The sequence below is a fragment of the Macrobrachium nipponense genome, chromosome 2 (assembly GCF_015104395.2).
Source record: "Macrobrachium nipponense isolate FS-2020 chromosome 2, ASM1510439v2, whole genome shotgun sequence".
NCBI lineage: Eukaryota > Metazoa > Arthropoda > Malacostraca > Decapoda > Palaemonidae > Macrobrachium > Macrobrachium nipponense.
The window spans coordinates 58,167,034-58,183,219 of record NC_087201.1 but is presented as its reverse complement, the minus strand read 5'-3'; the positions used below and the strand labels follow the sequence as shown (position 1 = coordinate 58,183,219).

The following is a 16,186-nucleotide window of genomic DNA, read 5'->3' as shown; positions in this document are numbered from 1 at the left end:
GGTAACTCTGTCTCCCTTGGCTGCAAGTGTTATAAGTACGTAAGTAGTATATACCTTTAAGGGTACTAATGTTTAGGATTAATTTGAAATTATATTAATACAATCTCTAAGATTAATACAGTAATATGATAATAATTTAAGGTAAATTTGATGCAGGATGTTACATAAGGTATACATTTGGTGTTTCTATTTCTTCCTTCTTTTTATCTCTCTCGCTCTCAGCAAAAGAATTGATAGACAGACAAACAAAATTGCACAGTCCTCTCTTTCTCTCTTCTCTGGAGAAATATATGTATTTATGGGAGGGGAAAAAAGTGTTGCCTACAGACGTTCATTTCAATCTATTGAAATCGTAAGGAGTTATTCTCTCTCTTTCTCTGCTATTGGCTGTTTATATATTTCTAATGGTATAATGTTTAAGATGACTTTAAAATGATATTAATAATACCAATTCAATGGTATATTTGATGTAGGATAATACTTTAAGTAGACATTTGGTATCTGAACTTTCAAGATAGGCAGATACTGTATATGTATTTTTAGAGGGGAGTTCTAACTATTCGAGGGTTTGAGCTACTTGCGTGGGTGTCTGGTACACATCTCCCACAAATACGGGTGGAACACTGTGTGTATACATTATATATATATATATATATATATATATATATATATATATATATATATATTTATATCTGTATATATATATGCGTATATATATATTCAGACTGATGGTTGTCTAGATTACCTCGACTGGTTCTCTCTTCATCTGCTAGGAAGGCATTAAAGGAAGTGGACATTTGGCTCTCGAGGAAGAGAGAACAAGGAGACATCTTTGTTGCGAAACAGGGAAAGCTCTCTCTTTGGTGTGTCTGCCTCCGCCCAAGGAGACTTTTTCAGTCTGGTAAATTCCTCCTGCAGGTCGGGCTTTAACTCGGCCAAGATTATGCCCTCTTCATCAGAGTTGGATCATATAGTAAAGAATATCTTCCGAGTCTTTGAAGTTGTAAGTTTTCTGGATTGGTCTGTAGGAGCATTGGGTGGCAAGCTTAAGGAGTGCTTGGCACTTTCTGAAGACTCTGCCACTGGCTTGCTAGGAGCTGTCTCTTGCCTGGATATGGGGATCAGGGATGGATCCCTAGAATTGGCCTCTCTCTTTACTCTAGGCATTTTAAAGAAAAGAGAGCTATGGTGCTCGTTTACGACCAAAGGGGTGTCACATACACAGAGGTCCGCTCTTCTCTACTCCCCATTGGACAACAAACATCTTCCCACAGACTACAGTGCTTCAGGTTTCTTTTGACCTCAGAAGAACCTCCAGAAAAATTGACTCAGGACCTCCTAGTGCAGTTGGCGAGACATCCTCGGGAATCAGCTCCTAATTCTTGCCCTTCCCTTATCATGTAAGTGCAGCCCTTTTGTGGCAGGGGGAATCCCAGATCCTCCCCTAGGACTCGGGGGAGGGGGAGTGTGCTTTACTCCCTGGTCAATCAAGAAGACTTCCTCCAAGGCCCCAGCTAAGAAATGAAGAAATAGTCCTCTGTACATCAGTAGGAGCAAGGCTTCACCAGTTTAGGATAAACTAGGAAGCAAGAGGTGCAGAGCCTTGGATAGTGAATGTTTAAGGGCACCAGCTGGTCAATATAGGGCTAAAAACACAAAGTCATGAAAAAAATTCGTGGAGTTTTGAATGGCAATGGAGAATGCGTATACAAAATATTTCGTCAAAATTCCTCTTGCTTTCATTGTTACAGGGTGATTAGTAAAAGTAACTCAGTAAGCCAAAAACACTGATCTGTACAATAAAATGCAGTATTTCTTCTATTATTGTAAATTTTGGTAATTATTATCAAGCAAATTGTGAGCAATGGCATCTGTAGAGATCCCATGAGTTACAAGACGGGAAGACTGAACCTCTGACATTCGCTTACTTTTACGTCTGTTTTTCTTTGTTTCGGCAAGGTTTTCATCATGCCGAAGAGGAAAAGACAAGCAAAACATCTCGCTAACATACAGAAGAAGAAAATTGAGTCTAATATGAGTTTAGATCATAATATCGGTGATAATAGTAGAGTTAGTGAAGGAGAGAGAGAGAGTGTTGCGTAAGAAGGGGCGTCCCCTCGCGCCTGACGCAGTGCCCCAGGTTATGATCTATGAATAAAGGGATCTTCATTTATGATGAAATTATGATAAATAATATAGTTTTGGTGTATTAATACCCAAAAAGTAATATAAAATTCATAATACTCATAATTTATCAACATTGTCTTTTTAAAATACAAAGAAAACTTTGAATGCCTATATCTCAAGACTATACTTATTGACCTTTAAAATTCTATCTTCTCCCTTAGTTTTAAAGCTATAGCATTGAAATATGGTTCATAACTTAGAAAGGCATTATAGAACACTCAAATGTAGCCCTTTTTTACAGTTTTTGTTTCATTTTTTTCTATTTGGTTAATTGAAGCAGAACATTCAGTTCTGCAACCAAATCCATGACAGTAGTAAGCTCAGACATAATTACTGCAGTAATGAAAGCAGTCACCACAGAAGGAGAGTGGTGAGAGGAAGAAGTTCCACATCCTTTCATCTGTTGAGGTGTGGCTTTTCTGGGATATCTTGCATTCCTTCAAATGCTGGTGATTGCTTGGTTTTAAGTCTTTGGTCTTCTGTTGACAGTGTCCAAACCCCTGCTGCTCCTCTCTGATGGATACAACTTTGCTTTCCTTGCCAAAAGCCTTCTTAGGCATGTGCACTGGGGGCCCTCTTGATCTTGACTGGTACAAGTTAATGTGACTGGAATCCATTGCTCCCAAATAAAGCTAGTATATGATATGAAAATTTTTTAATCTATTTGTATTTTTCATAGCTAAGAAACCTGAGGTTTAACAATAAGATAATCTTCTAATGCCAGCTGGGAACTGGTTAAAAAACAATCAAAGATTGTAATGCAAGGAATCTGTGGCATCTGGCAACTCATACATATACAAGGTGGAAGCTGGTCACTGACCAGGCCTGGAACCTTGTGATGTGTCAGTCTATGGATTTGTATTTGAAAAATCTATTTTGTTACAGAAAACTTGTTTTGCTGTTCTCACTCTAATGATAGGCTGATGTTCTTTTTGTCTCTTGCAGAACACAAGAAATGGAAGAGCCTGTGTTTCTGCCTACTTCTTCTGTAGTTCGAGTAGATATGCCACAGTGGTTGGTTTATCAAGACATATATGAAACTAATAAAATGTTTATGAGAAGTGAGTTTATCGTCACTCCTGTTGACTTAATTATGGTTATTTTTACCATAAATTAATGTTTTCATTATACCACATTTCTCAGAAGTTACAGATCTTGAATTCATTTAGCATTTTTCAAATGCAAGTTCATAAACTTATATAAATATTTTATACACAGATGTATGCATAATTGAACCAGAGTGGCTGGCTGTTTTTGCTCCTCATCTTTGTAGTTTCTCTGCACCTCTTGAGTCACCAGAACCTCGGTATGATCCAGACCAAGATAAAGTTCTTTGTTACTGCTCAGCAAAGTTTGGTGAGTGGAATCTGTTTTTTAAGTATTTATTGTGTCAAATAGTTGTGGTTTAAACTTTAAATATTCAAAAATCTCCAGGAGCACAATAATTTTGTAAACTTTTTGTTATTAGGTTCAAGTGGATGGGAAATGCCAGATGTAGAGGTTGAATACCCACATAGCCAAGACTTATTTAAGTGGGTTGCCTACTACTTTTTGACTGGAGAACTGTGTCCCCCCTTGAGAGCTTTCGTGGAACACATTTATGAGCCCAGAGTTATTGTGAACCCAGTAGCTATAAGGTTGGTATATATATCTTGATTTTCAAGGTGGCAGAAAATGATAGTATTGAGGGTGCAAGATATGCTTGGATATTTGAAAAAATCGACACAATCTTATTTAAACAGATAATCATAATTGATGATTTATCAAGAAGTGAAAAATTCATGTAAGCCTCAGATTTTTTCCATTTTTATGCAGCTGAAGAGCAATTACTTTTCTGTGCTCTCCCTTCTCATCAGCCTGTTGCGTATATAATGTTAGTTCAAACACAGCAAATATGGGCTGTAAATGAAAAACATAAGCTTTGGCAAATCTTGTTTGTTTTTATGGATCCATTATCTATATTGGTATATGGTGATTTAAGGTGGTATTACAGTCTCTTAAACTGACCAATATTAGCATCACATCTAGGTTCAATATAAATTTAGATGTGATGCTAATGTTGATCAGTTTAAGAGACTGTAATACCACCATAAATTACCATATACCAATACAGATTATGGATCCATGAATACAAACAAGATTTGCCAGAATTCATGTTTTTCCATTTACTGCCCATATTTGCAATGTTTGAACTAACATTATATACATCATGGACTGATGAGAAAGGAGAGCACAAGACAGTAATTGCCCTTCAACTGCATAAATATGGAAAAAATCTGAGGCTTACATGAATTTTTTTTCACTTCTCGATAAATCTTTAATTATGGTTATCTGTTTAAATAAGATGTATTGATTTAAAAAAAAATATCCACACGTATCTTGCACCCTCGATATCATTTTTTATCACCTTGAAAAATTTCAGTCCTTTACCATAACTTAAAGTTCAAGTTGTTTAAGTGTGCATGTTAAACTTTATTCCTTGTTTTTACAGTCTTTGATTGTTTTTACCAGTTTCCAGCTAGGTTTGTTAGCTATGAAAAATACAAATTAATTAAAAAATTTTCATCTTAGATAAATTTGTTAGTTTTCATCTTTATTCTTTTCATTAGAAGCTAGTTGTAAGTTAGTAACCATTGAGTCTTGTTCCACATGAATGCTGGTACAATCGAAGAGAATAAATGTGTACTGAATTCCTCAAAACTTGCTCCAAATTTTTACATGTGTGCATATCAAAATGTTTTTTTTAAATCTTGCTCTTCACAAGAATAGCACCTTGTCTCTAAAGTTTTATTGAACCCATTTGTCAGAGTATGACATTATAGTTAAAAATCAATTAGTACTAATGAAGTTCTACAGTAAATAAAAATTTACTTCATTATTCATTGAAGAAAATAAATTCCAAGATCTTATTTATATTTGTAAATAAAGATTGATATATGTATTGTGTAATTAGTGGCTTATAAAGAGTATTTACCATTGTTAGGATATTAATGCATTACTATCCTGTTTTAGGTTTCGAAAGCAAAGAGAAAGCCTTCTTCAGGGATTAATGAGTCGTAATGTTACAAATGTAACCAAACTAAAACAGATTTGGTCATCTGAGCCTTCCTGTGAGTACCATGTCTGATTTTGTTTTTATTTCAGTCAAAATCTATAGGTGATGGAATAATTAACTAGTATTTATGAAACTTTTCCTTGGAATAGGTTCCAGAACCTGCTGTGGAAATGCAAAAATCCCATCTAAAATTGCTAATAACTGCAAAATACTCAGTACCACATAAACTAAATTGCTTATAACTGTCTATTTTAATATTTCATTGCTTAATTTTATAGTTCAATTAAAAATAAACCTTAAATTATCATAATAAAACAATTTAATATAATTTCAAACAAAAATACACCCCAAACCATCATCCAAACATCCAAAGACATCTTAGATTAGTACCCTTTTACAACTGTTGCTCGTAAGTATATACTCCCCCTAAAATGCTTATAACAGTGATTTACTCATATTAAAATCTTAATATTAACAGCAGTATATATATAAAATTTTTAATATAAATAAATCTTTCATGCTAATTAAATAAATCTGTTTTACAGTACGTTTGGCAACTAATCAACTTACCCCTGTACGGTATACATAAGATAAACCATTTTCTCTCATAGTATTGAAGTATTAAACCTTTTAAAATTATCACTAATTTGCTTTTTTGTATAACAACACTGTTTATTCACTAATTACTGTATTTTTTTAATGTGTTCATGACTAAATACAGATTTTTTGATGAAAATCATTTACAGTCTAATTATAGTAGTAATGTTCAATTAAGATCATTTAGCACTGAGAGAGAGAGAGAGAGAGAGAGAGAGAGAGAGAGAGAGAGAGAGAGAGAGAGAGAGAGAGAGAGAGAGAGAGAGAGAGAGAGAGTCAAACACCTATTATGCTCAGTAAGGGGTCCAACTGTAAATAATTTTTTATCATAAAAATCAGTAGTTAATGAGGGGTATGTGGGTGGCCCCACATGTCTCGTGACCAAGCACAGATGCCAATAGTCCCTTGCATACACAATTATTTTAAACTTTACCGGTTTCCAGCTGGCTATGAGCATTTATCCTAATGTTAAGACCGAAGGTTTGTAAGTTATGAAAAATACAAATTAGTTAAAAATTTGTCATATTTAGTCACAAACACAACAGGAAAAAATATATTGAATAAATAGTGTTGCATTACGAAAAAAGGCAAATTAGTAATCATTTTAGAGATGTGGCAACAAAGTGGACCGCAGAAATGTGAAACTCTTAAAACCCAGGGCCACTGTGCTCCCCCACTTTTATGTGGGAATAAATTCCTGAACCTGCTTCAGAAATGTAAAATTCCCTTCTAAAAATGCTTATAACTGGCTTATAACTGCCAGATATCCAGTACCCCTTAAACTAAAATGCTTATAACTGTCTATTTGAACATTTCACTGCTTAATTTGATAGTTAAAACAAAAATATACCTTAAGTTATCATATTAAAACAAACCAACATTTCAAATATATAAAACTACTCTCCTACTACTGTTACTAAGTAGGCTATATACATCCCTAAATGCCTATAACTGCCTATTTTAACAGTTTATTGCCAAACATGACAGTTCAAGCAAAAATATACCTCAAAATATCATCCCAGTAACCCTAATAGCATTTCAAACTCATATTGCTAAATTATGTACCAGCCGACAACTGTTGTTCTAAAGTATCCACTACCATTCAGACGCACGTTTTCTTTGGCATACGTAACTTTGTGGATCGTTGTGTGCCTAAATTTTATGTATATTAATATTTTCTGGTGTACTAAGATTATTTTGATATGATATTTACTGTACAGTTACGTATTTTAGGATTATACTATTGTGTAGAGAATATCTAAAATACATGGGTAGCCCAGAATGACAGAACACGTACATACCTTTAAACAAAAGCTAGGTTTGTTACGTTATGTTATTATTTTTGTGATTACATACAATTAAATTTATGATAAAAAATTATTCACTACAGTAAGTTCTTGGTTTATGTTGTATTGTGGTTAGCCCTTGCCATGAACTATAATCATGAAATGGACAAGTGCATATTAATGTATTGATGCTGATTTTCACTGGGCAGCGCTATAGGAAAACGTGGAGATGACACTGAATTAAGCTATTAAAGCATAGTCTTGCTGATGCTTTTTCCTCTCTGTCGTCCTTAATTTTCCACTGATTATAATAAATATAAGGCTCGTTGGAAAGCTCTTGAAAATCCCTTTTAAATGCATATAATTAAGCATGTAGGAAATACATCGCTGTATCACCTAGGGATTAACCCCTATCACCATAACACAATGGACTTCAATTATACGTAATTAAGTTGACTAATGCGTATTGCTTAATTGTATCAGTCATTATTACAAAAAGAAACACACTTGTTGATAAAAATAATTTATTTTTACAGATCACTTATTAATGTCAGTCTTATTATTAATACTAGTAATTTTAGGTCTATTTTAAATGTATTATCATGTAGACAGAAATTACTAGATTGAATAATGCATACCACTAAATTTACCTTAACATAATGCAACAAATGTCATAGATGACAAATATTGTCATGGAAAATTAAGGGATTTTGACGTAGGAAAAAGCTATTTCTGGGAGAGGAAGCCGTGTCGCCCAGTGAAATAGGTTACTTCAGCACTATTTCTAAGGTAAGATATTGCTAAAATACCAGAGAAGGAACCTATTTCACGGAGCGACACGGCTGAGCCCAGAAAAAAGATTACTCTCCAATATGGCAAGGTGGACATTGTGATACAAAGCTCTCTCCACCCTTTGCAATGGTGGCATGCTGTGCACGGTGATTTCGCACCCTTCCATTCCATGTTTATAGTTCCATGGTCCTTGCCATCTCCCATAATATAGTATTTTTAAAGAGAAAACACAGTAAAATATCTATAACATATTATTTCGCTTACAGAATCCATTTACATATACTGTATTGATGTAATCACCATTAAAATATATTTTAAACTCCTTCCAAATTTCTTACGTAGGCAACTTAAGACCTCCAGGCTTCAGTATTGTAGCAATTTTTCTGTGACATGTAATCCGATCTCTCTCTCTCTCTCTCTCTCTCTCTCAGTGAAATATGAATTATGCATCACAAACTTATATGTACAAAATTAAAAATAATAATTCCATTAAGTTAAGTTTCTTATAGCAATTAAATTGTTTTCCTAAATTCTTTCAGTAATAAGTGTCATCAGCTAATTCTCAGATTGCAAACAAAAGACAAAAATACACTTCGATTAATGTATTTTGCTGTATTTATACATTAATATTACAGTACAGTACCGTAATTAGTACAGAAATTTTTTTTTATCATTATGTACTATTCATTCACGAAATATATATATAGTTTTGTGATGCAGCTATAATAGGAAAAATCTCTCTCTCTCTTTCTTGTATGTAAGTACTGTACTTTACATATCCTTCTAATGAAAATATAAATTACTTTACCATAAACATAAAAAAAACACAAAGGAATCAAGCAAGTTCAGACAGATCAAGGAGGATGGTTGCCATATTTTTTGCTTGCCTGATTTATGGTACCGTATTTCATTATATGTTAAGTGGACTGATTATCACACATCTTATAACAGTACACAAGAGAATATTTTATCATTTCATCACTGTTGATATTTCTCTAATCACTGTAAAAAAAATTTAAAATCTGAATTTCATATATACATAGCAACTCTTAACATTCTTGTCCCAGCCATAATGCCCTTGAATTCTTGCCACCAGGCAGTCACTGTGCTTCAATCCTTCTACTCCCATCTGTTTATGGTCTTTCTATGCCAGTCTATACCCGCATATTTCCTTAGCTCGTCAATCCATCGTCTTCTCTTCCTTCCCCTGCTTTGTTTGCAATCTCTAGGGACCCATTTTGTTATTCTTTTTGCCCATCTATTATCTGACATTCTCATTATATGTCCTGCCAACGTCCATTTCTTTTTCTTACATGTCGTTAGAATATCCTCTACTTTAATTTGCTCTCGTATCCATGTTGCTCTTTTTCTGTCTCTTACTATTATTCCCATCATTATTCTTTTCATAGCTCTTATGTTCTAAAGCTTTAGTAAGACTCCAAGTTTCTGATGTTTAAGTTAATACTGGTAGGACCATCTGATTAAATACTTTTCTTATTAGAGAAAGTGGCATTTTACTTCTCATAATCTCATTTTACTTACCAAAAGCTCTCCATCCCATACTTATCCTTTTTTAATTTAGGTCTCGTGTCCTGGGAAAACACTTACTATCTGTCCTAAATATGTATATTCATTAACAATCTCTAGAGGTTCGTCCATAACCCTCATTTGTGGTCTCTCTTCATTTTCATTGAACGTTATCTTAGTTTTACTCATATTCATTTTCAGTTCTAAATTTCTGATTTCTCTACTCAAATCTTCTATCATCTTTTGTAATTCCTCCCCTGATTCACTCAATGGAACTATGTCATCTGCAAATCTTAAGTTGTTAAGGTATTCCCCATTAATGTTAATTCCTACATTTTCCCAATCTAAATTCTTAAAAACTTCTTCTAGGCATGCTGTGAATAATGTAAGAGAGATGGTTGTCTCTATTTCTAACTCCTTTTTCAATTGGAAATTTCCCACTGTCTTTATGTAGTTTTAGGATTGCTGTACTACCCGTATAGATATCTTCAAGTGTTTTTACATATGATTCATCTGTTCCCTGCTTTTGAAGGGCTTTCATTTTCTGGTTTTGACAGAATCAAAAGCTTTCTCATAGTTTACAAATGCCATATATAGTGGTTTGTCATACTCTGTTGATTTTTCCTTTAGCTGGTTAATTACAGGAATATTGTCAGTTATTGAATACCCTCTTCTAAAACCTGCCTGCTCTCTTCGTTGATTAAAGCCTAGCTGTCTTTCTATTTGGCCTAATATGATCTCTGTAAATATTTTATATATTACTGAGAGTAAACTTGTTGGGCAGTAATTTTTCAGGTCTTTTGTGTCTCCCTTTTTGTGAATTAATGTAATGATAAGGTTTTTGGTACCTGTAGGTATAGAGCATTCTTGCAAATATTTTATGCAAAATTTAGCAAGTTTTACTATTATGAAATCTTCTCCATCTATTATCTGGCTCCCACCCCCTGAAGTTAGTGCCATTGCCAGTCTTGAAGCCCTTGTGGGTAAGAAATTTGATGCATTAGTGAAGACAGTTGCACAAATCGGTGTTTTAGTGAAGGTCCTTTTGGACAAAGTGAGTGTTTGTGATTCTAGTGCTAGTGTTGTATCAGTGGAAGGGGTGGCTACTCAACCCATTGATGCTCCTAGATGGAGTTCCCTGTTAGACTCCATAGTACCAGTGAGGAAGCAAACCGTAAGTCCAAGGGGGGTCGGTGGGGCTTGCCCACAAGTAGTTGCTCCTTCATCAGAACCTGTCGCTACTTCAGGTTCCTTTGGATAACCGCTGAAAAGGTGTTCAAGGGATATCGCACACCCTTTCTTTCAGTGGTTCTGACTCAATGTGTATCAAGGATGCAGTTGGCATTTCCAAGAGGCATGCTACAGAACCATATGCCTCATCGATTCTCCACAAACGCAACAGGGATCAAGAACTCTCCTGTAGTGTTTGGGACAACGATGAGCACCAGTGGATACTTAGCTCCCAATGACTTCTGAGCACCGAATGGATCATCCCATGGGATCAGATCAAAGCTCCCAGTGGCTCACAAGTGTCTAAAGGGAGCAATTCGACCAGTGGATCCCGATTTCTCATGGAAAGCAAGTTGGAGTAAGGTTTTGGACAACTTCATTTCTGAAGGTTCTTCAGATGAGGATGAGTTTCAGTTGACAGCAGCACAACCAGTAGCCCAGGTTGCAGACTTGGGTCCTCTGCTTCATCAGAAATCAATGTACACACACCTGTCCAACCAACTCAATATCCAGTGCTTATTCTGATAAATCAGCGGTTAGACAGTATCGTGGAACTTTTGAAGAAACCTTCGCCTTCCCCTTTAGTGTCAGAGGATCATCAGCTGGATCCAGCTTTCACCTGTTATTGAAGGTGAAAGCTCCTGTCAAAGTGGGATTCAGCTATGTAATTACTTGGCAAGTTATTTACATAAAAATGACATTTTTATAATAAAATTAATTTTATATATGCCTACCAAGTATTAATTACATAATCTGAGCCCTCCCTCCTCCCCACATATGTACATGGAGCATAAACGAACTGAGCTCTTCATTTACGTTGTATCTATTCTTCCCCGGATGTGGGCGTTGGCACCTACCTGCACCAAAACAATAGAGCGTTACCACGAATTTTAAACATAAAGCTGCCGTTAAAAGGAGAAAATATAGCCATGCAATTACTTGGTAAGTATTACATATATATAAAATCTGATTTTATTATAAAAATTTCATATTGATAAAAGTGTTTGACAACTACCCAAAAGCATCTGAGAGTTATATCTAGGAATGGAATGGCATATAAAATTAGATCAGAAGCCAAGTGCTGGGACCTATGAGGTCATTCAGCACTCAAAGGGAAAATGGGGTAAACAGCTTTTCAAGGTGCAACAGTAGGAAAACCTTGCAGTTGCACAATGAGACAAAACTTAGGAGAAGGTTGAAAGTACAGTGGACCGCCAGTATTTGCGTTCTCAGCATTCGCAGATTTCTCTATGGACCATAACTACTCATTATCCGACGGAAAATTCACATTTTCGTAGTATTTGTCTATGAGAAATATCTACAAATTAATGTTTTTTTTTATCAGTTTCATCATAAAATGCACTTTTTGTGATAAAACGATTAAAAAAAAAGAGATAACAATTTTTAGTATTTTTGTTTTCTGTTTTAACTAACAAAATACTAGGCAGTTCTAAGCATTTTTATAGGAGTTTCAACTTTCTTGGGGGCGGGGTCTGGTACGCATCCCCTGCAAGTATGGGGAACACTGCATATGTAATATGGAAGAAAGAGAATATGGATGGAGGTAATAGTAAAAGGGATTACAGGGCTGAAGGGACAAGTTTTATCTTGGCGAATAAAAAATCTTAATATCTTCCAGTACCATAAACTCCTTAAGGGGGCCGGCCGGCTAATGCCCTTTTTTAAGGACAGGACTTTGATATTAATACCACTTAATAAGGTGACTTGGGACATCTCCAAACCGCATATGATTTTCGCCTCTGACCTTCGGTTTTGTGACGCCAGGGCGATTTATCCCGAAAATAACCATTTTTTCAAATTCTATCTCCTCCTGATATTTAATATTAAGACCTGGGATTACTACCATATATAGACCTGATGTAGACCTCCAATTGAATGGAGAGTTTTTTTTCTAAAAGTCATTTTTTTGCTAGATATGAATTTTTCAATATAGTAAAAAAATAAACCCTATAAATCAGGAGAAAAAAATTTATAAAAAAAATACGAAACAAAAATTGGAAAAAAGGGCTCTATTTGATTGTTCTATAATGTCTTTCTGAGTTATATACCAAATTCCAATGTTATAGCTTTAAAACTAAGTGAGAAAATAGATTTTGAAGGTCAATAAGTATAGTTTTGAGATACGGGCGTTCAAAGTTTTCCTTCGTATTTCTATAAGACAATGTAAAAATAATGATTATTATGAATGTATATTTCTTTTTTGTGTATTAATAAAACAAACTATTTATATATTTAATCATAAATTTAATCATAAATGATGATCCCTTTGCTCATATATCGTAGCCTGGGGCACTGCTTGAGGCAAGATGGGGGGGCACTCCCTTCCTACGTAACCCCCTCTCTCCCCTTCACTAACTCGGCTTATTACAGCGAATTTTCTTCTTCTGTATGTTAGCGAGATGTTTTCCTTGTATTTTCCTCTTTGGCATGATGAAATTCTTGCCCGAAACAAAGATAAACAAACGTAAATGGAAGAGAATGTCAAGAGGTGAAACTCTAAGGCGTACTCTTTTTTTACAAAGACAATTTAATAAATCATGATTATTATGAATTTCATATTCCATTTTGGGTATTAAAAAACCAAAACTTTGTTATTTATCATAAATGAAGATCTCTTTGCTCAAAGATCGTAGCCTTGGGCATAGTGTGACGTGTGCTGTCAAGCAAGACGGGGGCGTTACTAAGCAACCCTCCCCTCTCTCTTCACTAACTACGCATATATTATGATATTCTGTAATAATACTTGAGCGATTTTTCTTCGTCTGTATGTTAGCAAGATGTTTTCCTTGTCTTTTCCTCATTGGCATGATGAAATTCTTGCCGAAACATACATAAACATACGTAAAAGCGGGCGAATGGCAGAGGTGAAATGGAATGTGTAGACTACTTGAAGTCTGTGATCGCACTAAATCAGGACTGGACTTGGTACCTGAGCCTGAAGTCTCCTTCTCGACTCGGGGAATGTCTACAGATGCCATTTCTCCCAATTTCTTTGACAATAATTATCAAAATTTACGATAATAGAAGAAATATTGCATTTTCTTGTACGGATCAATGTTTTAGGCTTATTGAGTTAAGATAACTAATTGCCCTGTAACTACGAAAGTAAGAGGAATTTTGACGAAATATTTCTTATACGTATTCTCAATTGCCATATGAAGCTCCATGAATTTTTTCATGACTTTGCATTTTTCGCCCTATACCACCATATATAGGGGTTCCGGCTGGCCCCTTAGGTTACTCAAGGAACAAGCAATTGTGCTTAGCTAAAGCTTAGCAAAAAACCAAATTTTAATCATGCAGAAAAGTGACTACAAAAATTTTTCTGTCTCAACATGGACCACAGAATCTTACTAGTATCCCATCAGACAAAAAGACAGGTCTTATACTGGAGACAGTTTAAGCATGTGCCAGAGTGAGAGAAAACTCCTCAAACCATGTTCTAACTGAAGTCTGCCCTGAGAATTGACCTGGTTTTCTGCCAGCAGCCTTTTCAGCTGTTGCAGAGTAGTCCTAAGCTCAGGCTACAGACAGGTAAGGCCACTGACATCTCTCCTTAAATTCAGTCAAACTCCCAGCAGTATCTAGAATATGATTTAATATCACATATAATTTTACAGTAGGCTTTTCCTGCAAGAAAGGGGGAGCACAAGGCAGAGCTGAAGGTGTAGGATCACATATAGGCAAAGGAGAAAGTTTGAGAGTAAGGTATGGAGGAGGGTAATTATAAGACAAGAGAAGCAGCAGGAAGGGATATAAAAGGGCTATCCTTCTCTAATTATTGCTTCCTCAATTATTTGAGTCTCCTCTCTTCCTATATGGGATATTATAAATTTCTCTGATAACTTCTTACTCTCTTCATACCTATTTCCCGACCCCTACAAGCAGCATAAACTGTGTGCCTAGCAGAAAATATTTCTTATGTTTTGTTCCTACTGTCAGCCACAGACATTGAGCCAAAAAATAGATAAATAAAAAGCCAACAGCAAGTAGTGATTCATCCACTACCATTCTGGACTGTGACAAGAATCCTAACAAGAACTAGAGCAATCTTTTTATTCTGAATGCCAACCACACCTAATGAAGATATAGCAATCTTAAAAAGCAGGTAAGATCCAAACCAAATAATCTTGTTTCTTTATTACAGATCTGCAAAATGAATACATCCAGTGGATAGAAGATGAAGATGTAAGGATTAAAGTGAAAAAAATATGGCCACCACTTCCAGATGACCAGAAAGATATTATGGTTTGTTGACTGAAAAGTCTTAAGTTAATAAATATATTTTTGTAATGAAGAATTTTTCATTTTTTAAGTTCTTTCAGTTTATTCATGCTCTTTATACAGATCTGTAGTTGTAGTTAAAAATTGAAGTTAGTGTTATAAATCATATATAAACAGCACCCCAAGGCGGGGGAAACTTTGAGGTCAGCCAATTTAAGAAAAAACACATCAATGAAAAGAGGAAGATATGCAAATGCACATGGTGTAAGAAAAAAAAGGGACGACTATTTACAACCCCTTGTGGGGCCTCTTTTACAAAACAGTTGTAAATTTTACCAAGATATAAATTTTTTTCTAGTAATTTTATTTTATTTTTTAAAATTGTAATTAGAGCTCACACAATATCATAACATTCAAGAACTAAAATCAGTAACTAATTCTGAGTATATTGTAGTAAAATATTTACATAAATTTATCGTAATCGAAGATACAGTAACTAGTATTTTGGATTATACATTTTTCTAATATTTTTTGCAAAATTAACAGTTATAATTGATTTACTATCACAAAAGATAAGAAATAAAACAACCAACAGCAATCCCTGGACATATTTATGAGCAAATATTTATAAAAAAATTTTTAATCAATTTGTATTTTTCATAACTAACAAACCTGAGGTCGTAACAATAGGATAATCTATTAGCACCAGCTGGAAATCCAGTAAAATTATTTAAAAAAAAATGTGTAATCCAGGAAGTATTAGCCTCTGTCCTTGATCACGAGGTATGTGGGAGCTCCCACAATGCCTTGGGCATCCCGTTAGTGCATCAGTTACTCTTCCAACCCAGTTTTGACTGTCAGAGGGGTGGTTCGAAGTGGGCCTTTATATGTTAAGACCTCAGGTTTGTTGGATATGAAAAATCACAATTTTTGAAAGTAAATTGTATTTTTCCGAGCGATACAAACCGGAGGTCCTTTACTATAGGAATTACTTAAGGCGTAACCTGGACACAGCTGCTGAATTCTGTAACAAGGTGTTTAGGTAGTTAACTACCGGTCTTGTCGTTGGTAGCCCCTCCGATCGGACGTAAACATTCCAATTTGCTTTTGGCCCAGATTGAGGGGTGGCAGGAGGTGGGCAGTTAGTGTAAAGGACCTCGGGTTTTTATAGCTAGGAAAAATACAATTTACTTTCAAAAATATAAATTTTCATGATAAAATTTATTATTTGGATACTTACCTGCTGTTAAAGTTAGCTCACATCTCC

The 16,186-nt window shown here is 35.0% G+C and overlaps 1 protein-coding gene across 1 annotated transcript in view; it reads left to right on the top strand.

Moving 5' to 3' along the window:
- LOC135220611 (probable ATP-dependent RNA helicase kurz) overlaps window positions 1-15,517 on the top strand; it is a gene marked incomplete in the record, with an annotated part of 259,299 nt that extends 243,782 nt beyond the window's left edge. Inside the window, 5 exon segments of the mRNA XM_064257916.1 lie at window positions 3,133-3,248; window positions 3,406-3,543; window positions 3,656-3,824; window positions 5,200-5,297; window positions 14,843-15,517. Coding sequence (XP_064113986.1) covers window positions 3,133-3,248; window positions 3,406-3,543; window positions 3,656-3,824; window positions 5,200-5,297; window positions 14,843-14,952 — 631 coding nt within the window.
- Between the last annotated feature and the right edge of the window lie 669 nt (window positions 15,518-16,186).